The following is a 26,278-nucleotide window of genomic DNA, read 5'->3' as shown; positions in this document are numbered from 1 at the left end:
CGATGTGTAGAAAGAATAGTAAATATGGCAGGCAACCAGCTTGGCTTAACAGTGAAATCCTTGCTGATCTTAAATGCAAAAAAGAAGCTTACAAGAAGTGGAAGATTGGACAAATGACTAGGGATGAGTATAAAAATATTGCTCGGATATGCAGGAGTGAAATCAGGAAGGCCAAATCATACCTAGAGTTGCAGCTAGTAAGAGATGTTAAGAGTAACAAGAAGGGTTTCTTCAGGTATGTTAGCAACAAGAAGAAAGTCAAGGAAAATGTGGGCCCCTTACTGAATGAGGGAGGCAACCTAGTGACAGAGGATGTGGAAAAAGCTAATGCACTCAGTGCTTTTTTTGCCTCTGTCTTCACGAACAAGGTCAGCTCCCAGACTGCTGCACTGGGCAGCACAGCATGGGGAGGAGGTGACCAGCCCTCTGTGGAGAAAGAAGTGGTTCGGGACTATTTAGAAAAGGTGGATGTGCACAAGTCCATGGGGCCGGATGCGTTGCCTCCGAGAGTGCTAAAGGAGTTGGCGGATGTGATTGCAGAACCATTGGCCATTATCTTTGAAAACTCATAGCAATCGGGGGAAGTCCCAGACGACTGGAAAAAGGCTAATGTAGTGCCCATCTTTAAAAAAGGGAAGAAGGAGGATCCTGGGAACTGCAGGCCAGTCAGCCTCACCTCAGTCCCTGGAAAAATCATGGAGCAGGTCCTCAAGGAATCAATTCTAAAGCACTTACATGAGAGGAAAGTGATCAGGAACAGTCAGCATGGATTCACCAAGGGCAAGTCATGCCTGACTAATCTAATTGCCTTCTATGATGAGATAACTGGTTCTGTGGATGAAGGGAAAGCAGTGGACACGTTGTTCCTTGACTTTAGCAAAGCTTTTGACACGGTGTCCCACAGTATTCTTGCCAGCAAGTTAAAGAAGTATGGGCTGGATGAATGGACTATAAGGTGGATAGAAAGCTGGCTAGATTGTCGGGCTCAACGGGTAGTGATCAATGGCTCCATGTCTAGTTGGCAGCCGGTATCAAGTGGAGTGCCCCAAGGGTCGGTCCTGGGGCCGGTTTTGTTCAATATCTTCATAAATGATCTGGAGGATGGTGTGGATAGCACCCTCAGCAAGTTTGCAGATGACACTAAACTGGGAGGAGAGGTAGATACGCTGGAGGGTAGGGATAGGATACAGAGGGACCTAGACAAATGGGAGGATTGGGCCAAAAGAAATGTGATGAGGTTCAACAAGGACAAGTGCAGAGTCCTGCACTTAGGACGGAAGAATCCAATGCACCGCTACAGACTAGGGACCGAATGGCTCAGCAGCAGTTCTGCAGAAAAGGACATAGGGGTTACAGTGGACGAGAAGCTGGATATGAGTCAACAGTGTGCCCTTGTTGCCAAGAAGGCCAATGGCATTTTGGGATGTATAAGTAGGGGCATAGCGAGCAGATCGAGGGATGTGATCGTCCCCCTCTATTCGACACTGGTGAGGCCTCATCTGGAGTGCTGTGTCCAGTTTTGGGCCCCACACTACAAGAAGGATGTGGAAAAATTGGAAAACGTCCAGCGGAGGGCAACAAAAATGATTAGGGGACTGGAACACATGAGTTATGAGGAGAGGCTGAGGGAACTGGGGATGTTTAGTCTACGGAGGAGAAGAATGAGGGGGGATTTGATAGCTGCTTTCAACTACCTGAAAGGGGGTTCCAAAGAGGATGGCTCTAGACTGTTCTCAGTGGTAGCAGATGACAGAACAAGGAGTAATGGTTTCAAGTTGCAGTGGGGGAGATTTAGGTTGGATATTAGGAAAAACTTTTTCACTATGAGGGTGGTGAAACATTGGAATGCGTTACCTAGGGAGGTGGTGGAATCTCCTTCCCTAGAAGTTTTAAGGTCAGGCTTGACAAAGCCCTGTCTGGGATGATTTAGTCGGAGATCGGTCCTGCTTTGAGCAGGGAGTTGGATTAGATGACCTTCTGAGGTCCCTTCCAACCCTGATATTGTATGATTCTATGATTCTATTAAATGATGCTCTTTACTTATTGTCACTACCCTCATTAACAGTTATTAACTTAACGCTTCACTTCCCACTTATCCACTGATTTCCATTAATATTTTTGTTTCAAGTGCTCCTGAAATCAAGATAAGAGATAAGATAAGAGACTACAGCAATCGGGATATACTATCAACCTCCTGACCAGGAAGTTGACAGTGATTGTGAAATGGTCAGGGAGATCAGAGAGGCTACAAAAACAGAAAACTCTTGGGGGATTTCATGCTGACTGGGAACATGTCACCTCAGCATGGGGATGCAGAAATAAAAGTTCTAGTCACCATTAGTGACTGCTTCTTGGAGCAGCTAGTCCTGAAACCGACAAGGGGAGAGGCAGTTCTTGATTTGTTCTAAGTGGCACACAGGATCAAGCCCATGAAGTGACTGTAGCTGAGCTGCTCTGTAATAGTGACCATAATGTAATTCAATTTAACTTCCTTGTGGGAGGGAAAATGCCAAAGAAGACCACCATGGTAGCATTTAACTTCAGAACAAGGAGCTACACAAAAATTAGGAGGTTAGTTAAACAGAAATTAAAAGGAACAATCACAAGAATGAAATGCCTGCAAGCTATATGGAAACTTTAAAAACATCATAATAAAGGCTCAAAGTACATGTGTACCCCAAATAAAAAAAAGAGCAAGAGGGCCAAAATCTGTCACCAAGGCTAAACAGCAGAGTAAAAAAAGGGTCTTAGAGAAAAAAAGACATCTTTTAAAAATTGGGAGTCAAATCTGAGGAAAATAAAAAGGAACATAAACACTGGCAAGTCAAGTGTAAAAGTATAATTAGGCAGGTCAAAAAGAATTTGAATAGTAGCTACCAGGACACAAAAACTAACAGCAATTTTTTTTAAGTACATCAGAAGCTGGAAGACTGCCAAACAATTATCTGGGCCGCTGGAGGATCGAGGTGCTAAAGGAGTACTTAAGAAAGGCAAGACCATTGCAAAGAAGCTAAATTGCATTGGTCTTTGCTGCAGAGCAGCATTTTCCAAATGTGGGATGCTGCTTGTTCAGGGAAAGCCCCTGGCAGGCCGGGCCGGTTTGTTTACCTGCCGTGTCTGCAGGTTCGGCCAACCGCGGCTCCCACTGGCCATGGTTCGCCGCTGCAGCCCAATGGGGGCTGTGGGAAGCGGCACGGGCAGAGGGACGTACCGACCACCGCTTCCCGCGGCCCCTATTGGCCTGCAGCGGCGAACTGCGGTCAGTGGGAGCCGCGATTGGCCGAACCTGCAGAGTCGGCAGGTAAACACACTGGCCCGGCCCGCCAGGAGCTTTCCCTGAACAAGCGGCTTCCCAAGTTTGGGAAACACTGTTGCAGAGGATGTGAGGGAGATTCCCACACCTGAGACATTTTTTATAGGTGACAAATCTGAGGAACTGATAGAGGAGGTTTTGGAACAAACTGATAAATTAAATAGTAATCAATCACCAGGATCATATGGTATCAACTGAGGAGATCTGAAGGAACTCATATATGAAATTGCAGAACTATTAATTGTGGTTTGTAACCTGTTGCTTAAATCAGCATCTGTGTCAGATGACTGGAAGATAGCTAATGTAATGCTGATTTTATAAAAAAGCTCCAGTGGTGGTCCTAGCAGTTACAGGCTGGTAAGCCTGATTTCAGTACCAGGCAAATTGATTGAATCTGTAGTAAAGAACAGAATTATCAGACACATAGATGAACACGGTATGTTGGATAAGAGTCAACATGACTTTTGTAAAGGGAAATCGTGCCTCACAAATCTATTAGACTTCTTAGAGGGGGTCAACAAACAGATGGACAAGAGTGATCCAGTGGATATAGTGCACTTAGACTTTCAGAAAGCCTTTGACAAGGTCCCTTACCAAAGGCTCTTAAGCATAGTAAGCTGTCATGGGATAAGAAGTAAAGTCTTCTAATAGATCAGTAACTGGGTAAAAGATAGGTAACAAAGGATAGGAATGGTCAGTTTTCAGAATGGAGAGAGGTAAATAGTGAGGTCCCACAAGGATCTGTACTGAAGCCAGTGCTGTTCAACATATTCATAAATGATCTGGAAAAAGAGATAAACAGTGAGGTGGCAAAGTTTGCAGATGATACAAAATTACTCAAGATAGTGAAGTCTGAAGCAGACTGTGAAGAGTTACAAAGGGATCTCACAAGACTGGGTGTGTGGGCAACAAAATGGCAGATGAAATGCAAAGGAATGCGCATTGCAAAACATAATCTCAACTCTATATACAAAACAATGGGGTCTAAATTAGCTATTAACTCTTAAGAAAAAGATTTTGGAGTCATTGTGGATAGTTCCCAAGGTGCAGCAGCGGTCAAAAAAACTAACAGAATGTTAGGAACCATTAGGAAAGGTATACATAATAAGACAGAGAATATCATAAATCCACTATAGAAAGCAACACCCACACCTTGAATAGCACATGCGGTTCTGATCGCCCCATATCAAAAAAGATATTTTAGAATTGGAAAAAGTACAGAGTAGAGCAACAAAAATGATGAGGGGTATGGAATGTCTTTCACATAAGGAGAGAGTAAAGACTGGGACTGTTTACCTTAGAAAAGAGATGACTAAGGGGAGATACGATAGAGGTCTATAAAATCATGACTGGTGTAGAGAAAGTGAATAAGGAAGTGTTATTTACCCCTTCACATAACACAAGAGCCAGGGGTCGCCCAAGTAAATTAATAGGCAGAGGGTTTAAAACAAACAGAAGGAAGTGATTCTTCACACAAGGCACAATCAAACTGTGGAACTTGTTGGCAGGGACTGTTGTGAAGGCCACAAGTATAAATGGGTTCAAAAAATGAGAAGTTTGTGGAGATAACAATGAGACAAGTTCAGGGAGGATAGGTCCATAAATGGCGATTTGCCAAGATGGTCAGTGAAGCAACCCCATGCTTTGGGGATCCCTAAACCTCTGACTGCCAGAAGCTGGGACTGGACAACAGGGGATGGATCACTCAATAAATTATCCTGTTCTGTTAATTCCCTCTGAAGCATTTGGCACTGACCACTGTTAGAAGACAGGACACTGTGCTAGATGGGCCACTGGTCTGACTCAGTATGGCCATTCTTATGTTCTAGATTTATTCCTTGGAGATTCTTGCAAAGGCTATCCATTTCTGTAGCATGTCAGGATTTGTAGTATGGTAGTGGTAAAATTTCTCCCTGCATGCTTCATTTTCTCACCATCTTCTAAGGTCACACATCTATAGGATAGACTTCAGATTTAAAAAATAGTGTTGATATGTGGGACTAGTATTTAAATTTAATATAAATCTTCAAGAATCAAAATGCAGTCCCTTGTGTTATACTGGGTTTTGCCCCTTAAGCTTAGTAATTTATTGCTGGTGTATCTGTTGATCATTTTACCTTTTATTTGTATTTGCTTTCATGTGTGTTTTACTTTGTTCTAAATAAGGTTTACCTAGCCCAGGGATCACAGGTCCACCTGGCTTCCCTGGTGAGAGAGGTGAAAAGGGTGACCAAGGTCCTCCAGGACTCTCTCTGCATGGATCAGCTGGAAGGGATGGTTTTCCAGGGCCTCCAGGTCCTCCAGGACCTCCAGGACTTCCAGGCATAACAAGTAGGTGAAGATTTTATTTCAGGGGTCGGGAACCTTTCTGAAGGGGGGGTGCCGAGTCTTCATTTATTCATTTTAATTTAAGGTTTCATGTGCCAGTAATACATTTTAACGTTTTTTAGAAGGTCTCTCTCTATAAGTCTATATATTATATAACTAAACTATTGTCATATGTAAAGTAAATAAGGTTTTCAAAATGTTTAAGAAGCTTCATTTAAAATTATATTAAAATGCTGATCTTACGCCGCCGGCCCTCTCAGCCCGTTGCCGGCCTGGGGTTCTGTTCACCTAGGCTGGCAGCAGGCTGAGCGGGGCCTGCGGCCGGGACCCTGGCTGGCAAGGAGCTGGCAGCCAGAACCCCACACCAGCAGTGGGCTGAGCGGGGCTGGCGGCTGGGACCCTAGACTGGCAGTGGGCTGAGCAGCTCAGCCCGCTGCCGGTCTCGGGTTCAGTCCGCCGGCTCCTGCCAGCCAGGGTTCTGGCTGCCGGCCCTGCTCAGCCCGCTGCTGGTCTGGGATCCCAGCCCTGCTCACATAGAGTTGGTACCTACCTTCTCCCTGGTTCTAGCCCATTCTCTTCCTCTCTCTCTGCACTGAGCTAAGGGTGGGAGTGCACTGAGCACAGGGCTGGGGGTGAAGGAGCAAGCTGGGGGTTGGGGTGCAGGGTCTGGCCAGGAGCTAGAATGAGGGAGGGGGCTCAGGGTTGAGGCAAGAGGTTTGGGTGCGGAGTGCTTACCTCAGCAGCTCCCATTTGGTGCGAGGGGTGCAGGTCGGAATGTGGGAGGGTGCAGGAGCTCCTGTTTGATGCTCAGGGTGGGGGTGGGAATGTGGGGGGTGCAAGAGTCAGGACATGGGGTATGAGGTGGCTGGGTATGTGTGGGGGGTGCAGGAGTCAGGGCATGGGGTGTGGGGGGACTGGGTATGTATGGGGGGTACTGGAGTCAGGGCTGGGGTCATGGGGGGTGCAGGGGTCAGGGCAGGAGGCTGGGGTGTGTGGGGGTGCATGGGTCAAGGCAGAGGGTTGCCTGTGTGTGAGGGGGTGCAGGGATCAGGGCAGAGGGCTGGGATGTGTGGGGGGTGCAGGGATCAGGGCAGAGGCTGGGTATGTGTGAGCAGGGTGCAGGGCTCAGGGCAGGGGGCTGGGGTGTGGTGGCGGGGATGTACGGTGCAGGGGTCAGGGCAGAGGGCTGGAGTGTGTGAGGGGGGTGCAGGGCTCAGGGCAGGGGACTGGGGTCGGGGGGGATGTAAGGGTCAGGGCTGGGGGTGTGGGCTGGGGTCTTGGGGGTGCTCCCAGCCCCTGCTCAGAGCGGCTCATGGCAGGGGGCTGGAGGGGATATGCCCTGATTCCACCCCCCTTCCCCAAGGCCCCATTCCCGCCTCTTCTCCACCTCCTCCCCGGAGCAGCGAGCTCGCTGCAGCTCCTCTTCTCCCCCTTCCGCGCAAGGGCCGTCAGCTGATCGGCAGCAGGGAGGGAGAGAAGGAGGGGCAGGAACCCAGCACCCTGGGGGAAGAGGCGGGGGAGGGGGAGCTTGCCTGCCCTGCAGCAGCAGCCGGCAGGACCAAGCTTCTTCATCCTCCAGGCAGGCAGGATTTTTAATGGCACGCTGCTCCCTGCCGGGGTCCTGGCCTGGGTTCAGCAGCGGGCTGAGCGGGACCGGCGGCTGAGACCCGGCAGGCAGCAGCGTGCCATTAAAAATCAGGTCGCGTGCCGTTGCCAACCCCTGTTTTATTTCAATATGCAGCTGAAACACTGTTAAAGTTTTGTATATTCAAAAAGAACAAGGGCAACAAGGATATGTCAGGAAAGTGGAGGCCATGATCAGAATCAGCGTGCAAAGGAATGCTCCCTAAGTATGGAAAGAGAGAAACATATGTGACTTTGTTAATGCAAAAAAATGAGGAACTGTCTAATAATTAAACAAATCATTTGCCTGACTCAAGACACAGATCTTTTTCTGGATAAATGGCTGCTACTTTTGGCTTCTTTCAAAAATGTATCTGATTACATGATCCCACACCTGGCATAAATAGTTATACATGCAGAGCTGTCCCTTGGTACAGCGAATCGGGGTGCCGCGCTTTGGGGAGCTCTGCGCTTCGATAAAATCTTGAGGAGGTGGGCGAGGTGGTAAGGCGGGCAGGCGAGCAGGGTGTGGAGGAGAATGGGGAGGCGAGCGGCAGGTGGGGGGGCCCGAGGAGGAGCCCCCCTACCAGAACCTCCCCATCTCCCCCGTGCCTCCTGCCGGAGGGCCCCACTGATCAGCGCCTACCACGGCCACAGATCAGATGTTTCTCAGTGTCAGGAGGTGTGGGGGGGGGAGGGGAAGGGGAGAGGAGTGAGGGTGCAGTGTGCTCGGGGGAGAGGGCGGAATGGGTGGGAAGGGGCAGGGCGGGGATAGGAAGAAGTAGGGTGGAGTGGGGCCTTGGGGAGGGGGTGGAGTCGGGGCAGGGGGAGCACACAAGCACACCAACCGCCCCCCCCCACCAGATTGGAAACTCGGCACCTATATCCCGGGCCCCACACCCCCTAGGTACGGCCCTGTATACATGTATGCATTTGGCCTCTGTTTTGACACGCTAACTTTCACATATTTATTTATATAGTGACAATAAAATAATTTTTAAAATGAAGACAAACAAATACTTACATTGTTTTGCATGCAAATTGTATTTGATAACGAGAAAATAGGGTTCTAATCCTATGATTCTTTACTTATGTGACATAAATGAGACTAGCATGTGATAATAGCTACAGAATCAGGCCCAACATTTATAAATTAGAAGTTATTTCCTTTTTAAATAGTAGTTTTTATTGTGAAAATGGGATTATTTAAGGTGTCTAGAGCATGGGATGGGCACTTGTTTAATAAATCTAAATGAACAGCTGATGAAGAAGCAAAATGCTTTATGGGTGTTTTACAATTGGTTTTATAATTAAACATGCTTATAAAAAATAATATATTTTGAACTTGTTTCCCATTCTGTAATGGTTCTGTAAGGAACCAAAAAGATTCCTTTTATTCCATACACTTTTGCAAGTACAATATTTGCAATGGCTCATCCTAGGTGTTTACCTATAACTTAGTGTAAATGGCCATTTAACATAATAATATTAGGAAATGAGAACCTTTCTCACGTTTGCAGTGTTGTTGTAGCCATGTTGGTCCCGGGATATTAGAGAGACAAAGTTGGTGACGCAATATCTTTTATCTTTTTTATCTTTCTGTTGGAGAAAGAACTCTTCAGGTTGTGGTTGATTCTGTTTTACTGACTAACAAATTTTCACTGCATGCTTAAGTTTCTCAGGCCAGATCCTCAACTGCTGTTAACTGGCGTAACAACAATGCCTTCAATAGAGCCATGTCAATTTACACCATCTGAGGACCTGGCTTTTTTTTTTTTAAATGACTAGGAAGTATTTGACTAGACAGATTGTAATATACATTTGCACTTAATTATGGATAGTACTTTCCAGTCAACATAAAATAAATAGTAGATAATTACAAATAAGCAAGGATATATTTCAGTGCTAATTGCTACCTAGGGACACATTAATAGTTCATTAAACAAACATTAGAGAGACTTAGATGTTTCCATTTTCTCCATCCTAATTTTCTGCTTTATAATTCCACTACAGTATGCTCCCATATGCTTTCAGTTAGCTCTCAGCCATTTGTGCCTTGAAAACAGTGTTTATAGACAAATTTGTTCAACATGAAATGTTAATATTGAATTATATCCCTTGTTAGTAGCACTCCCTGTAGTCTTTATTTGGATTTTAAATTACAGATTTTTAATTGTTTGAGCTGGGTCTGATTTTGTTTGCTTGTTTGTTTGTTTGTTTGTTTGTTACTGAAGAAAGACAATGCAAAAATAACAGAATCTTTGCTAGCCTTGCTGGTGATGGGGGTTAAGCCCCATCACACTTGGATAAAGAATAAAAATTGAAGATTAAAAATGATGCTATAGTTTTAGGCAAACAGATATAATTCAAATTCATTTGTTTTATTATCTACCTTGTTCAATTATATGCCTTTAAAATTAAACACTAACATGTTATTGCACTGTAGCTAAAATGTAATCATGACATAAAGACAATAGTATTTTGTCTGCAATTCTTCAGCAGACTTGAAAAGAGATGTACATATCAGGTATTACTAAATTATTGTGGTAGAGATAAACTTTTTAAACTAGTGTGGGGAGGAGATTTTGCAACAATGCCTTGCAACTGAGGATCCCCTAATGATAAAATCCTATAGATTGTGGGGATTTTTTCAACCTTTTACAGAAATTGAGGACAATATCCTTGCTATTGAATTCCAGATGGTTTAATAAGCTATAGAAAGGAATGTCATTCTCTATGAAATTCCTAAACCAACAAAACTTAGTTTAAAAAAACAATTAAGGTTGCTTAGTGATAATATATTTCCTTATGGCATCATTACAAAACCCAAACACTTATAAACAAGAAAATAAATAGTTAAAGACACTATAAATATTATACTGCCCACATAATAAAAAAAGTTTTATCAAGAATAAAGCAATGCATAGTTCATTACTGTAAAACCTTAACGCTGACCAAAAAGCCCCTCCACCTCATTTTACCAGTTTTCACAAAATATATGCATAATGCAAAACTGATTTTTACTTCCTGGGTTTGTTTTGTGTGTTTGTTGTAATATGTTGTGTGACGTGTTCCCCCGGGGGTGCCACCTGGAACTGGGGTACCACTGAGTTCTCTGACTTACCAGCCTGGGCTCCCTCTCAGCACTGTGCTGCTGTGACAAGCTGTGGACTGCTTCCAGTCCTACACTCCCACCAGCATTCACAGAGGCAGGAACACACCCAGCTGCAGTTGCATGCAAGCTGTGGTCAGCCACTGCATGAGCCAACAATAGAAAGACTACAGCCAAAATAACCCCCAGCTTCCCTGCCTAGGACCCCAGAGTTGTACCACCTTGTCCTGGTCAAAACTTCAACCTGTGTGAATTTATTACACAGTTCGCCTCTCCCTCAATGTGGAGAGGAATATGCACAATATGCTTGTGTTAACCAAGCTGAGATTTTCCCCAGACACTTCAGTCAAAGGAACGCTGGTTCAGATTAAAACATAAAACAAGTTTATTAACTACAAAAGATAGATTTTAAGTTATTATAAGTGATAGCAAACAGATCAAAGCAGATTATCTAGCAAATAAACAAAACCACAAACTAAGCCTAAAATACTAGATAGATCAGATATGAATTACCACTTTATATAGCTTTAACATATGGCGGGAATCCTTTGTTTCAAAGTCAGTTCCCAGCCCAGTTTGTGGGAAAATACAGGTACGCAAAATGGAGATCAGTGTCATGTAGTCTGGTCGCATGCCCTCCTGAGTCATAGCAGCCATTACTTATAGGCTGTCCGGAGCAGTCTCAGGAAGGCTCACCCAGTGGGGAATAAGGTTCTCCTAAGGCCTATTGTTTTCCCTAATGGCCTATTACCCTGAATAGGCCCTTCACAACCAGCTATCTAGACTGTGTAATGGGTGTCACCCAGGTGTAACTACATTTGAAATACAGATACATAGTCAATATTCATAACTTTAGATATAAAAATGATACATGCATACAAATAGGATAATCCTATTCAGCAAATATGCTGACCTGGACTTCAGAAAAGCACCCTGGACTTCAGAAAAGCAAACTTAGACTCCCTTAGGGAACTGATGGGCAGGATCCCCTGGGAGGCTAATATGAGAGGGAAAGGAGACCAGGAAAGCTGACTGTATTTTAAAGAAGCCTTATTGATGGTGCAGGAACAAACAATTTCAATGTGCAGAAAGAATAGCAAATATGGCAGGCGACCAGCTTGGCTTAACAATGAAATCTTCGGTGAGCTTAATCTCAGAAAGGACGCTTACAAGAAGTGGAAATTTGGACAGATGACTAGGAGGAGTACAAAAATATTGCTTGAGCATGCAGGGGTGTAATCAGGAAGGCCAACGCACAATTGGAGTTGCAGCTAGCAAGAGATGTGAAGGGTAACAAGAATGATTTCTACAGGTATGTTAGCAACAAGAAGAAGGTCAGGGAAAATGTGGGTCCCTTATTGAATGGGGGAGGCAACCTAGTGACAGAGGATGTGGAAAAAGCTGAAGTACTCCTTGCTTTTTTTGTCTGGGTCTTCACAGACAAGGTCAGCTCCCAGACTACTGCACTGGGCATCACAGTGTGTGGAGGAGGTGAACAGCCCTCAGTGGTGAAAGAACAGGTTAAGGACTATTTAGAAAAGCTGGACATACAGAAGTCTATGGGTCCAGATCTAATGCATCCAAGGGTGCTGAGGGAGTTGACTGTTGTGGTTGCAGAGCCATTGGCAATTATCTTTGAAAATTCATGGTGTTCAGGGGAAGTCCCGGAAGATTGGAAAAAGGCAAATATAGTGCCCATATTTTAAAAAGGGAAGAAAGAGAACCCAGGGACCAGTCAGCCTTACTTCCGTCCCCAGCAAAATCATGGAGCAGGTCCTCAAGCAATCCATTTTGAAGCGCTTGGCGGAGAGGAAGGCGATCAGGTACAGTCAACATGGATTCACTAAGGGCAAGTCATGCCTGACCAACCCGATTGCTTTCTATGATGAGATAACTGGCTTTGTGGATATGGCGAAAGCGGTGGATGTGGTATATCTTGATTTTAGCAAAGCTTTTGATATGGTCTCCCACAGTATTCTTGCCAGCAAGTTAAAAAAGTATGGATTGGATGAATGGACTATAAGGTGGATAGAAAGCTGGCTAGATTGTCAGGCTCAATGGGTAGTGACCAACGGCTCGATGTCTAGTTGGCAGCTGGTATCAAGCAGAGTGCACCAGGGGTCAGTCCTGCGGCTGGTTTTGTTCAACATCTTTATTAATGATCTGGTTGATGGGATGGATTGCCCCCTCAGTAAGTTTGCAGATGACACTAAGCTGTGGGGAGAAGTAGATATGCTGGAGGGTAGGGATAGAGTCCAGGGTGACCTAGACAAATTGAAGGATTGGGCCAAAAGAAATGTGATGAGGTTCAATAAGGACAAGTGCAGAGTCCTGCACTTAGGAAGGAAGAATCCCATGCACTGCTACAGGCTGGGGACCAACTGATTAAGTAGCTGTTCTGCAGAAAAGGACCTGGGGATTACAATGGACGAGAAGCTGGATATGAGTCAACAGTTTGCCCTTGTTGCCAAGAAGACCAATGGCATATTGGGCTGTATTAGTAGGAGCACTGCCAGCAGATCGAGGGAAGTGATCATTCCCCTTATTCGGCACTGGTGAGTCCACACCTGGAGTATTGCATCCAGTTTTGGTCCCCCAACTACAGAAGGGATGTGGACAAATTGGAAAGAGTCCAGCGGAGGACAATGAAAATAATTAGGGGGCTGGGGCACATGACTTATGAGGAGAGACTGAGGTAACTGGGGTTATTTAGTCTGCAGAAGAGAAGAGTGATGGGGATTTGATAGCAGCCTTCAACTACCTGAAGGGGGAGTCCAAAGAGTATGGAGCTCGGCTGTTCTCAATGGTGGCAGATAACAGAACAAGGAGCAATGGTCTCAAGTTGCAGTGGGGGAGGTCTAGGTTGGATATTAGGAAACACTTTCACTAGGAGGATAGTGAAGCATTGGTTACCTAGGGAGGTGGTGGAATCTCCATCCTTAGATGTTTTTAAGGCCCGGCTTGACAAAGCCCTGGCTGGGATGATTTAGTTGGTGTTGGTCCTGCTTTGAGTAAGGGCTTGGTCTAGATGACCTCCTGACGTCTCTTCCAACCCTAATCTTCTATGGTTCTATCATTCTATGAAATCGTAACTTCTTCAAGTGCTCGTTCCCATCCATTCCAATTAGGTATGTGTGCATCGCGTACATGGACGTCAGAAACTTTTTCCCTTAGCAGCTCCCGTCGGGACAGCAGAGGAGCCCCCTAGAGTGGTGCCCTCATGGTGCTGTATATAGTAACCTGCTGGCCCAATGCCCCTTCAGTTCTTTCTTACAGTCCATGAAGGCGTTGGAACGTGGTCTCTCACTTGCAAGTGAATCCCTTAGCAATCTAGTTTTTACCAGCTAGACAGTTTGTTATTAGATAGTTAATAAGTTAGTTAGGTACAGTTTTAGTTACAGGTGACTGGGATTTAGTTCCAGACACCAGCCTTGGGCTGCGGGGCATGCCGCAAGCCCAGGGGTTTAAAGCTTGCGCTATCTGCCGCAAGTCTATGCTCAACAGTCCCCCCATGACTCCTGGGGGAGATACACCAGGCTGAGCGCTGCAAAATTTGCAAAGCCTTTAAGCCCTATACTAAGAAAGAAATGGACTTTCATCTTAAGCAGCTGCTCATGGAGGCCACTTTACAACCAGTGGCCCCAGACCACTCGGTACCGGGTCCAAGTTCCTCGGTGAGAAGTGCCCCAGCATCGGTGCATGATTCGACACCAGGGTCTAGAGATCACAGGCACCGTAAATCACAGGCTCTGAGAAGAGCCAACCAGCCCTGGCACCACTCAAGCTCCCCGGCACCGGCCAAGTGCCATAAGAAAGGGGAAAGAGGATGCTCCCCTCAAAGAGCGACCAAGACAGTCAGATAGGCTCCTACCACTCAGAGGCAGGACTCTGGTTCCCAACAGGAGCCAGCACCATTGACTCCGGTGCCATAGGCACCGTTGAATCTGGCGCCCAGCGACTTCAGCACTGACCAGTGTCTAGAGGAGGTCTTGGAACCCCTGCCCATGCCTGACACATTTGAGGCTGCAAAGGACCTCATCGAACTGTCGGCGTCCAATCCCCTCCAATGCGGGGGGAAGCTTCCGGCACTGCTTAGGCAGGTGCCATCCAGAGAGAAACCGGCAGTGGTGCGCTGCTTGAGGTCACCGCTCATGCACTGTCCCGTTCAAGCTTGCTGCAGTGCCACTCCCTGGCACTGACGACTCCACATGAGGTTAAGACACCAGATGAAGAAGCACCCTTGGTGCCCCACTGAGGACCTGGCACCGCTCCACGTCATCCTCAGTCACTCGGCACCAAAGCATGGTACCAGCCACTTCCCCGGCACTGTATGCACTTGGCCGGCCCAGGTCTTGGGATAGCCGGTACCACTCACTATCCCGATCCTCTCGGCACTGGTCCCCGGCCTGCACCTCTTGGCACCCCACAGTGGCCCAAGGATCATTGGCGCCGCCTTGGTCCTCTCCTTCAGACTCTGAAGCCAACTCAGGTCACTTGAGTTACAGCAGGCACCGGACCATGACCAGCAGAGAGTCCCACGCAGCCTGGCAGCCACAGTGGCCGCCTCTGGGGCAGTGGCCCTTTTGGACCTCGTGGGCCTACCACCAACAGCAGGGCAGGTTTTCTAGAGCCTCTAGATCTGTGTACTCAACGCGATGCCACTCAAGGTCGCCATATAAGCACACCTCGAGGGCAAGAGAGGACACACTCTCTAGGCTGACGTCGGATCCCCCAGGGCAGCTGACAGAGGCAGGTCCATTGCCCACACCATTACCAAGAGGCATGACCCCAAGACCTCAGGAGGCACAGTCTACCTCTCAAGAGGCGACAGTCTTGACAGGTCCCAACACAGCCCAGGACTATGGGGGACTACAAGAAGGTCAGGACGATGGCAACCAGCCACAGAACATGTCCTCATCCTCCCCAGATGAAGCAGTGGTGGGTACATCTGTGTCAGGACCCCCACCTATAGACCATAGGGCCCATAAAGAACTTCTCCGCCAAATTTCCCTTAACATGGGCCTTCAGGTGGAAGAGGCCATCGAGCCAGAGGATCTGATGGTTGATATTCTGGCTCCGGAAGGTCCCTCAAGGGTAGCATTGCTACTGATTAAGACTATCCAGAGGAACTGTAAGACTATCTGGCAAACCCTGGCTTCTATTACCCCGGCAGCCAGGGGAGTGGAGAGAAAATACTTTGCCCCATCTAAGGACTACGAATTCTTATTCTCCCACCCTCCACCCTGCTCTCTAGTGTTGTCAGCAAGCCTCGGCACCAAAATCCAAAGACGCCAAACGATTGGACCTCTTTGGCAGGAAGATCTACTCGTGGGGAGGCCTGTAACTCAGGATAGTGAACCAACAGGCCATCCTTAACAGACACAACTTCAACGCTTGGAATGCTATGTCCAAGTTTAAGGATCGCCTGCCACAGGATTCACATGCAGAGTTTTCTGCGCTAATTGAGGAAGGGAAAGCAGTAGCCAAAACATCTCTGCAAGCCTCCCTCGATTCGTCCGACTCTGCGGCCAGAACCATATTCCCAGGAGTGGTTAAGAGGCTTTCAGCATGGCTACAGGCATCAGGCCTCCCTCCTGAGGTCCAAAACACTTTGCAAGACCTCCCCTTCGAAAGCTCTGGCCTCTTCTCGGAGCAAACGAACTCCAAGTTGCATAGCCTCAAGGATTCCAGAGGTTCAATGAAATCCCTGGAGATGCATACACCGGCAGCCCAGAGGAAGCCCTTCAGGCCTCAACTTCCACAGCAGAGGCAATGCCAACCTTGCCCTAGACAAGACTCCTACCTCAGGCGAGGCAGAAATAATAGATGCAGACCATCGAACAGCGTGTCTAACCAAGGCCCAAATAATCCCCAGCCCAGAAACAAGCAAGGGTTTTGAAGGCAGACATGAGGGTAGCCTACCAATCTAGTCCCAGGATCCCTCCCCACAGTTTTTAAACAGGCTATCCCGCTTCTACCGTGCGTGGTTCCATATAACATTGGACCACTGGGTCCTACGCATGGTGCAGGTGGGATACTTCCTCCAGTTCTCCTCCTTCCCTCCCTTCCCACCCCATCCCCATCCTTGTTCAGGGACCGCTCTCACGAGCAACTTCTAGTGCAGGAAGTGCGATTGCTCATCGATATGGGGCGGTGGAGGAGGTTCACCAGGAGCTAAGGGGAAAGGGATTTTACTCCTGTTATTTCCTAATCCCCAAGGCAAAGTGGGGTCTACAACCCATTCTAGACCTTCACGGATACAACAAATTTATGGTCAAGATCAGGTTCTACATGGTCTCCCTAAGCACTATCATCCTGTCACTGGATCCGGGAGATTGGTACGCTGCCCTCGATATGAAGGACGTCTATTTCCACATTGCCATCCATCTGGCACACAGATGCTTCTCATAGTTTGTGGTAAACCGCAAGCATTACCAGTTCATGGTGCTTCCATTCAGTCTTTCCACAGTCCCCCGCGTGTTCACCAAGTGCATGGTGGTGGTGGCGGCCTTTTTGCGCAAAAGACAAGTTCGAGTGTACCTGTACCTCGATGATTGGCTGCTGACAGGACTCTCCAAAGATCAGGTGCAGTCCCATGTTACACTGGTCAGGGACGCCTTTCACAGACTGGGGCTCCTTCTCAACATAAGCAAGTCGTCACTCGTACCGACCCAAAAGATGGAATTCATAGGGGCGCTCCTGGACTCAGTACAGGCAAAGGTGAGCCTCCCAGAACCCAGGTTTCAGGCCATAGAAAAATTGTCAAGACGATATTACAATATCCCACCACAAGCGTCAGGGGTTGCCTGAAGCTAATAGGGCATATGGTAGTCTGTACTTACGTAGTCAAGCATGCCAGACTGAGGCACAGGCCCCTACAAGCATGGCTCGCATCATGTTACTGCCTGGCCCAAGACAGCCTGGACATGATAGTAACGGTACCCAGGCAAGTCTGAGAGTCTCTGCGTTGATGGCTGGACCAACCAGTAGCCTGTGCAGGAGTCCCTTTCGGCGCACCCCAGCCTTCACTGATGCTAGTAACAGACGCATCAGATCTGGGTTGGGATGCACACCTAGGGGATCTGAGAACACAAGGTGTGTGGTCACAGGACGAGATATGCCTCCATATCAACCTGAAGGAGCTCAGAGAGGTTCATCTGTCCTGTCAAACCTTTCATGCCATTTTGCAAGGTCACAGCATGACAGTCCTGACAGACAACACCACCACCATGTTCTACATAAACAAACAGGGCGGAGCTCACTTCTCACCCCTCTGCCGCAAGCCTCTTCTCCTCTGGGACTTCTGTATAGTCACCTGATCGCCTCAACAGATCCTACCAAGCTCGCGAGTGGTCGGTCTGATCAGATGTCCTGAAGTCAGTTTTCCAAAGTGGGGGTTATCCCCAAGTCGATCTATTCGCCACCAAGGACAACAAACAGTGCCCTCAGTTCTGCTCATTTCAAAATCACAGCCTGGTCTCCATCACCGATGCATTCTTAATGCAGTGGGGGGAGGGCCTGAAGTATGCCTTCCCTCCAACCCCGCTGATCCACTGGGTCCTGCTCAAGATACACAGGGACAGAGCAATGGTGATCCTGCTTGCCCCGTCCTGGCCACATCAGCATTGGTACACAACACTCCTAGAACTATCAGTAGACACCCCAATAGCTCTACCCCTGTATCCGGACCTGATAACTCAGGACTGCGGGTGCCTTCTCCACCCGATCCTACAGTCCCTGCACCTCAAGGCTTGGAAGCTCCATGGCTAAACTTGATAGAGAGCCAGTGCTCTCAACCAGTGAGACAAATACTTCTTGGCAGCAGGAAACGTTCCACCAGGTCAACTTAACTGGCCAAGTGGAAAAGGTTCTCCTGCTGGTGTGAACCCAGACATCTGTTACCACTCCAGGTATCTATCCCAGTTAGTCTAGACTATCTGCTTCACATCAAGCAACAAGGCCGAGAAAACCGAGAAGTCTGCTGCTTGCCAGGGGCTAAGATTCGCGATGTGACGGAGAGACTGACGAGACTCATCAAGCCCTCGGAGCGCTACCCCTTCCTGCTTCTCCACGTGGGCACCAATGATACTGCCAAGAATGACCTTGAGTGGATCACTGCGGACTACGTGGCTCTGGGAAGAAGGATAAAGGAGTTTGAGGCGCTAGTGGTGTTCTCTTCCATCCTCCCCGTGGAAGGAAAAGACCTGGGTAGGGACCGTCGAATCGTGGAAGTCAACGAATGGCTACGCAGGTGGTGTCGGAGAGAAGGCTTTGGATTCTTTGACCCTGGGATGGTGTTCCATGAAGGAGGAGTGCTGGGCAGAGACAGGCTCCACCTTACGAAGAGAGGGAAGAGCATCTTTGCGAGCAGGCTGGCTAATCTAGTGAGGAGGGTTTTAAACTAGGTTCACCGGGGGAAGGAGACCAAAGCACTGAGGTAAGTGGGAAAGTGGGATACCGGGAGGAAGCACAGGCAGGAATGTCTGTGAGGGGAGGGCTCCTGCCTCATACTGAGAATGAGGGGCCATCAGCAGGTTATCTCAAGTGCTTATATAGATTGGGCCAAAAGAAATCTGATGAGGTTCAATAAGGATAAGTGCAGGGTCCTGCACTTAGGACGGAAGAACCCAATGCACCGCTACAGACTAGGGACCGAATGGCTAGGCTGCAGTTCTGCGGAAAAGGACCTAGGGGTGACAGTGGACGAGAAGCTGGATATGAGTCAGCAGTGTGCTCTTGTTGCCAAGAAGGCCAATAGCATTTTGGGATGTATAAGTAGGGGCATAGCGAGCAGATCAAGGGATGTAATCATCCCCCTCTATTCGACATTGGTGAGGCCTCATCTGGAGTACTGTGTCCAGTTTTGGGCCCCACACTAGAAGAAGGATGTGGATAAATTGGAGAGAGTCCAGCGAAGGGCAACAAAAATGATTAGGGGACTGGAACACATGAGTTATGAGGAGAGGCTGAGGGAACTGGGATTGTTTAGTCTGCAGAAGAGAAGAATGAGGGGGGATTTGATAGCTGCTTTCAACTACCTGTGAGGTGGTTCCAGAGAAGATGGTTCTAGACTATTCTCAGTGGTAGAAGAGGACAGGACAAGGAGTAATGGTCTCAAGTTGCAGTGGGGGAGGTTTAGGTTGGATATTAGGAAAAACTTTTTCACTAGGAGAGTGGTGAAACACTGGAATGCGTTACCTAGGGAGGTAGTAGAATCTCCTTCCTTAGAAGTTTTTAAGGTCAGGCTTGACAAAGCCCTGGCTGGGATGATTTAATTGGGAATCGGTCCTGCTTTGAGCAGGGGGTTGGACTAGATGACCTCCTGAGGTCCCTTCCAACCGTGATACTCTATGATTCTATGATTCTAAGGTCTATCACTTTCATCCATCAGAATACACCTGGTGGCTATTTCAGCTTTCCATCCAGGGAAATCTGGATGCTCGGTGTTCTCAAATCCCATGGTGGTGCTTTTCCTTAAGGGATTGGAAAGGGTATACCCTTACTCTCGACCACCAGTACCAACCTGGAATCTGAACCTGGTCCTCTCCAAGCTCATGAGCCCACCGTTTGAGCCCCTGGCCACTTGTTTCCTCCTCTACCTTTCATGGAGGTAACGTTCTAGGAGGCCATTACCTCAGGAAGGACAGTGTCTGAACTAAAGGCTCTCACCTCTGAACCCCCTTATATGGTGTTTCATAAGGACAAGGTGCAACTTAGACCGCACCCTAAATTCCTCCCCCAAGGTGGTCTCCCAGTTCTACATGGGACAGGACATTTGTCTGCCAGTGTTCTTTCCAAAGCCTCACATGAGCCCACAGCAGCAGAGCTTGCACACGCTAGATGTTCGAAGAGCCTTAGCGTTCTACATAGAGCGCATGAGGCCTTTTCGCACATCAACCCAACTGTTCATGGCCATAGCCGATAGAATGAAGGGCCCTCCAGTATCTTCTCCGTGCATCTCGTCCTGGATCACAGAATGCATTCACACATGCTATGAGTTGGCTAAGGTCCCAGCTCCAGCAATCACAGCCCATTCGACGAGAGCGCAGGCGTCTTCAACCACCTTTCTAGCGCAGATACCCATCCACGAAATCTGCAAAGCAGCTACCTGGTCTTCAGTGCATACGTTCACAGCCCACTATGCCATAAGCAGCAGGCTAGAGATGATGTAGCAGTTGGCAGAGCTGTCGTCCAATCAATCATTCCTTGACTCCTACCCACCTCCAAAGGTCAGTTTGGAAGTCACCTAATTGGAATGGACATGAACAAGCACTCGAAGAAGAAAAGATGGTTACTTACCTCTCGTAACTGTTATTCTTCAAGATGTGTTGTTTACGTCCATTGCAATACCCACCCCGCATCCCTTCTGTCGGAGTCAATGGCAAGAAGGAACCTAAGGGGGGCTGGGCTGGCAGGGTACTATATACAGCGCAATGAGGGCACCACTTAGGGGGCTCCTCTGCCGTCCCAACGGGAGCTGCTAAGGGAAAAAGTTTCCAACGTCCGTGCACGCGATGCATGCACACCTAATTGTAATGGACATGAGCAACACATCTCAAAGAACAACAGTTACGAGAGGTAAGTCACGTCTTTTTTCCAGTGAGATCCATCTTGTAGAAAATTCATCATAATCATATCATAATAATAATATTACTAGGATGAATATAGGGTATAGTGCTAGAGACTTCAGTCAAAATGATGTCAAATTATATTGACTCAGGACCCCGGCAATAAAACCCAACCTAGGGAGCATTATTTTTGTGTTCAGACCTGAGGTTCCGGTGAACCTTTTCACTTGTTTTCTTACTCCTGACCCTAAAACATCTGCTTTCTTCAAATATATATACACCGGACCCTCGCTAGAATGCAGGATTTGGGATCCATGCGCGGTATTGCATTAATGCGGGGACCGCGTTAAAATGAATTCCAGTTAAAGTAATTAAATTTGGGATCCATGGCTGCGATTGCATTATATGCGAATTCACGCTATATAGATGCGCGTTCTAGCGAGGGTCCGGTGTAGTATGTGAGTTTTTAGGGATATTTAATGACCTGAAAAATTTGGAAGGTTATTAACAAGCTGCTTTTGATCTAGAAAGATCAAAAGAAACCTAGGACAAAAATGAAGATTTCAAATTTTTAAATGTAACCGTAACTAAAATCTGTTTAGTGAACTTTTTTCAGACTTTTCAGAAACATCCTCCTTGGCCTCCAGTGTAAAAATATGTTCTATTTTAAATAAAGTATTATCAGTTTTCTAAGCCAAAGTTATAGCTAACAAAAGCCCAGGTTTTTAAATGGAAGTTATTTGCAACCTTAATATGGAGAGACTGCCACTTGTCCATAACTCCATAGATTTTTAGAGTAACATCTATAGAACTTAATTACATTTCTATAGACCCCTATTGATTTTATCCCTTAATTTCCATAATAGCTGACAAATAAATATGTAAACTTGCTCCTCTTCGTGGTCACAATCAACCTGTAGCTACTTCACCATTGTTCATAATAATCCATGGAGAAGTGACATTGACTTGAACTGTACTATTATGAAAAGTTGTACTCGGAGAATAATGTTCTTTATTATTTTACTCCAATTTTAGACGGAATCATGGAATGTCAGCCTGGAGAACCTGGTGATCGAGGTCTTCCTGGACCCCAAGGACAACCTGGATTCTTAGGAGAGAGAGGAGATAAAGGTAATATTGTTTAAAGAGCTACTTGCATTCATTTGGACCATTCAATGGTCCTGATTCTCCACTATCTTCTATCTTGCGTAGTCATTAAGGCTTTGATTCTGCAAAGTGTTGAACACCCTAGTCCTGATCCATAAAAGTGCATAAGCACCTGCTTAACTTTAACCATGTGAGTTTCCAAGGATAGAGGTCTGAATGAAAGAGAGGACGGTGGTGTTGAATTAAGTTACATGAAGCTGACTTCAGTTTGTAATTCAGATATCCTCCACTCTGCCGTATAGTGGTAAAGGATGGGAGGATTTCAGTGGAAAAATAAGTTCAGCTTTACTTGTTCAAGTGGATTATAAGATGTAGAGGGAAGTTAGAGAGAGAGAGACTGAGATGCAGAAGTGGATGAAGAGAGCCAGATCAGAAATGGAAAGTGGATTTGTGAGTAATTGATATAAAGATGGTAATAGAAGCATTTAGTAATAATAAAAAAGAATTAGACAAAGCCTAGAGATAGACCTAGGAATTTACATCCAAATTGCATAGTAAGGATTTGTGAAACTCAGTAAGACTTGACATAGCACATTCTTTATGTTAATAAAATCCTTGGTAGTTTTCTTAGGCTCCAGCTACGACTTAAATAACAAGATAGGAACATTTGCAGGCAGAATGTGAATAAGCAGGCATTGGAGAAGAGGCCACATGTAATGATTACAGATTTACAAATTCATTAGGGAAACACCTTTTGGTAGTCATCTAACCTTCTCTGATATTGGATAATAGTCAAGAGCTAGGAAGCAATTATAGAATTATTAAAAAATGAATTTGTTTGAAAAATACAAAATATAAAATTTGCAGTGACCATGGCCTAGATTCACAAAGGTACTTAAGAACTGTGATGCTCAGCATTGTGACACCTAATTTTTAGGTTCCTGTTAAACCACAGGAACAATGCTGTGATCCACAAAGCCTGATTTATGTGCCTACGCTCCTATGCAATGAATGGGAAGAGTTAGGCGCCTTAGGATGGGATCCGCAAAAGCATTTATGCTAGATGGGGAACTGCCTGAGCTCACCAACAGGAGATGCCAACAAGAGGGGTGCTTGCTAAGCCTCACCCTTCTCACTGAGATAGGTGTGTGAGTCCAGGCTTCAGGGAGGTAGCATTTCTAACTATTCTCAGCTGTGAGGCCTTTCTTGAAGGTAGGTGCCTATGGTGTTTTTTTTTTTTCTTTTTTTTAAAAGATGCCAGGCTGATGGGGGAAGGGCCTCCCTTGTAACTTTTAGCCTCGTTAGGGTCCTCACCTCGGAAACCTCTGGCTTAAGTCCCCCCTTCACCTCATGAGGAGAAGGGATTTGAAAAGGGATCTGCCACCTCTCTGGTAAAGGCACTCACCTTTGGGCTGTGTGGTGCTGCCTCAGTCTCTCCTGTTGAAGCAGTTCCATTGTGGATAAATAATTAGTCATTTGAGCAGGGGGACCAGATCCTGGGTCTCCTACATTCTGGGTGAGTGCTCTAACCACCAGGCTATAGAGTCATTCTCATGGTTGTGCATGAGCTTTCTTACCGTGTCCCCTGCATCAGGCCCAGCATGCAAGTTAGGCAGATGTACACCTATCTTCCCCAGTTTGTAAACCACTCTGGGGCTTAGGCAGGAGATAAGCACTTGAACATCTAGAGGCAGGCAGCAGTGTGTATGCCCTGAGGCAGAAACATAGGCACCAAGGGAACTTTTTACTGCAAAACCTTAAGTGCTGGGTGAGTTTAGGGACCTACTAGATTCAGCCGGAATGTTGTGAATCGTAGTGGATGCTAAAACTGGGACTTAGGCACCTAAACCCAGACTTTAGTTGCCTAAATACCTTTGTGAAGCTAGGCCAATATGTTTTTTAATGTTAGGAAAATACTAAAAGATACTAAAGCGAATCCGGAGATTATGTCAGGTTGTGCACTGATTCATATGTAACCTATTGAAATAGATAAGGTTACACAGGGTGTTAAATTAGCACAGGCTGTTAAATCACAGAGTTTGGTTGACCAAAGGCCTGGTCTGCAAGGTGCTGAGCTTCTCCTGCTTTCCCCCCAGGAATGAGAGAACTTAAACCTTGCAGGATCCAGTCCTCAGTCATGAAACAGAAGTTAATTCTTTCACTATATTGGGGTAGAATCACAGTATATTGTGAAAGTTGTAGAGCTTTACATGTGCTTCATTTTGGAAAGCCAAGAGGCTGAACTCAAATCAGTTTCTTTAAAGAACAAACAAAAATTCCACTTAAAACTGCTCTAACAGAAGTATCCTTTTACTGGTGAGTCAGACTCACACAGTATAGCACGAACAGCCAATCATATTCAGGCTGAGCTCACCTAGAGGCAGGCTTTTTGGCCAAACCCTCTGTAGTGCTGTGTCTACTACTTTCCTTCATCCATTATTTTACCAATATGTTGCTTTTAGAGATTTCTGCTTTTGTTCCATTGTGGCTGGGTGTGCCCAGCCTGACTTGAGTAGGGAGACTTCTAAAAAACCAATGTGTTTTCAAGTGACAACATCAAAAGCTATTGAAAATAAAGATTTTATTTATTCTGTAGTACAGTGGTTATATTATAGGGTGAAGTATAGAAAACTAGAAAGACTGCAGCACTTTGCTGAGAAACAGTCTCCATTTCAATGCTCTTCTCAACTGTAATTTTCTTACATATATTGACCTTCAAGTTCCATTTCCCTGTCTGCAATGCCAATTGTCTTTGCCCACTGATCCGTAGTGATCTTGCTTTCTCAAATCCATTGATATGTCCAAATTCATTTCTCTCTCAAGGATAAAACATTACTTTTCTTGCAGAGCAGGTCTCCTATCCTTCTAATAAGCAACAAAGCATCCCACATTTTCCTCCTCCTGGCCCTTTCCTTTGCTTGGGTTCAGAGAAAAGCTAAGGGCTGAACTCTGTAAATGGGTATGTCTTTGTTGATTTTAGCAGGGCTGGTATAAATGTGCAAAACACCACTGAAATCAGTTGGTTTGCCCTCATTTACACCAGGAGAGAATTTGGTCCCAAAGTCTCTTTGCAGTCACTGTTTTTCCAAACCCACAAAATCTATGTGAGTTCCAGAGTCCCCATTTTTTCCCTCTTATCTAATTTTGTTTTTTAATCTGGCACATACTACAGTAGTTCTTGTCTGTTCCCTCTTCAGCCAGATTATCTTTTCCCCCTTCCCACTAATAAAGTTTTACATATCAGTACTGTCACACACACACACAAAAGGAATTTGAAGTTTTTTTAAAAAGACAATTAAAATCTTTAAATAAATTTGCTCATAAAATCTAATTTAAGCATTTAGCTAACAAATTTACTTTCTCTCAATCAACATACAATGTCTGGAGGGTGTTTTCTTCTTAAAGGATCTGCTTGTAGTCTTCTTAAGTCTTTTTTTATCTTTGCAGGTGATAAAGGTGATGGTTGTGCCTTGTGTGATGTATCTGGGCTTCCTGGACATCCCGGGCCACAAGGGCCACCGGGTCCACCAGGTAAAAACCAAAAGCTATACAAACAAAGCAGAATCACAACTTTGCATCCGGATGTGTCATAAATTAATATTTTTCCATTAATCGACTCATTACTGAAAATAATGAGAGAGCAGGATTTTCCGTAATGCTCGGTAGTGGCCTAACTATGCTTCCATTGAAATCAACAAGTGTTTTACTATTGACTTCAAAAGGAGCAGAACTCGGACAACTCTGAGCACTTTTGAAAGCCTGACCTAAATGTTGTTTTCCCAAGGATTATGAAAGGGCAATCTGAATTTGAAAAGGGTTTGTCAATAACCAGTAGCTATATGTAGTATTTTTTCTTCATTAATCTTTCTCTTGGTGGTGGGGACCTGACTGGTTTTCAGTAGGACTTCAGCCAGAATCATCCTGCTTTTAAAATTTGCAACCTAGAAATCGCACATGCTCAGAACTGTGCTGAGATCTGATACTGAATTGAGTTATTAAGGCCAGATCATGGTTGACCCTGACACAGCAACTTAGGTTTCTCAGAGGGAGTAAGACTTTCTCTTCCATCCCTTGGGCATCATGATGTTGAGATAGCTTAAAGGATCCTTTTGTAGTATCGGGACCTATGATTTTAATAAAACCATTTTTTCTTGAAAAATATATTGCTTGCCTTTAAAGTGATTTTAACCCTCCCCCCATGTTTTCAGATTATTATATTCCTGGGAA

At 46.0% G+C, this 26,278-nt stretch overlaps 1 protein-coding gene across 2 annotated transcripts in view; it reads left to right on the top strand.

Moving 5' to 3' along the window:
- The window catches only part of COL4A1 (collagen type IV alpha 1 chain), a 209,249-nt gene that overhangs the window by 133,934 nt on the left and 49,037 nt on the right, over window positions 1–26,278 (top strand). For both annotated transcript variants that reach the window (XM_084610506.1, XM_084610507.1), the window contains exons 21-23: window positions 5,480–5,644; window positions 21,980–22,075; window positions 25,499–25,582. In XM_084610506.1, the coding sequence (XP_084466632.1) occupies window positions 5,480–5,644; window positions 21,980–22,075; window positions 25,499–25,582 (345 nt within the window). The remainder of the gene's footprint in view (window positions 1–5,479; window positions 5,645–21,979; window positions 22,076–25,498; window positions 25,583–26,278) is intronic.

The sequence above is a fragment of the Lepidochelys olivacea genome, assembly GCF_965140295.1.
Source record: "Lepidochelys olivacea isolate rLepOli2 genome assembly, chromosome: 1".
Classification (NCBI taxonomy): domain Eukaryota; kingdom Metazoa; phylum Chordata; order Testudines; family Cheloniidae; genus Lepidochelys; species Lepidochelys olivacea.
The sequence above is the reverse complement of the archived record's forward strand: the minus strand, read 5'-3'. Positions and strand labels throughout refer to the sequence as shown.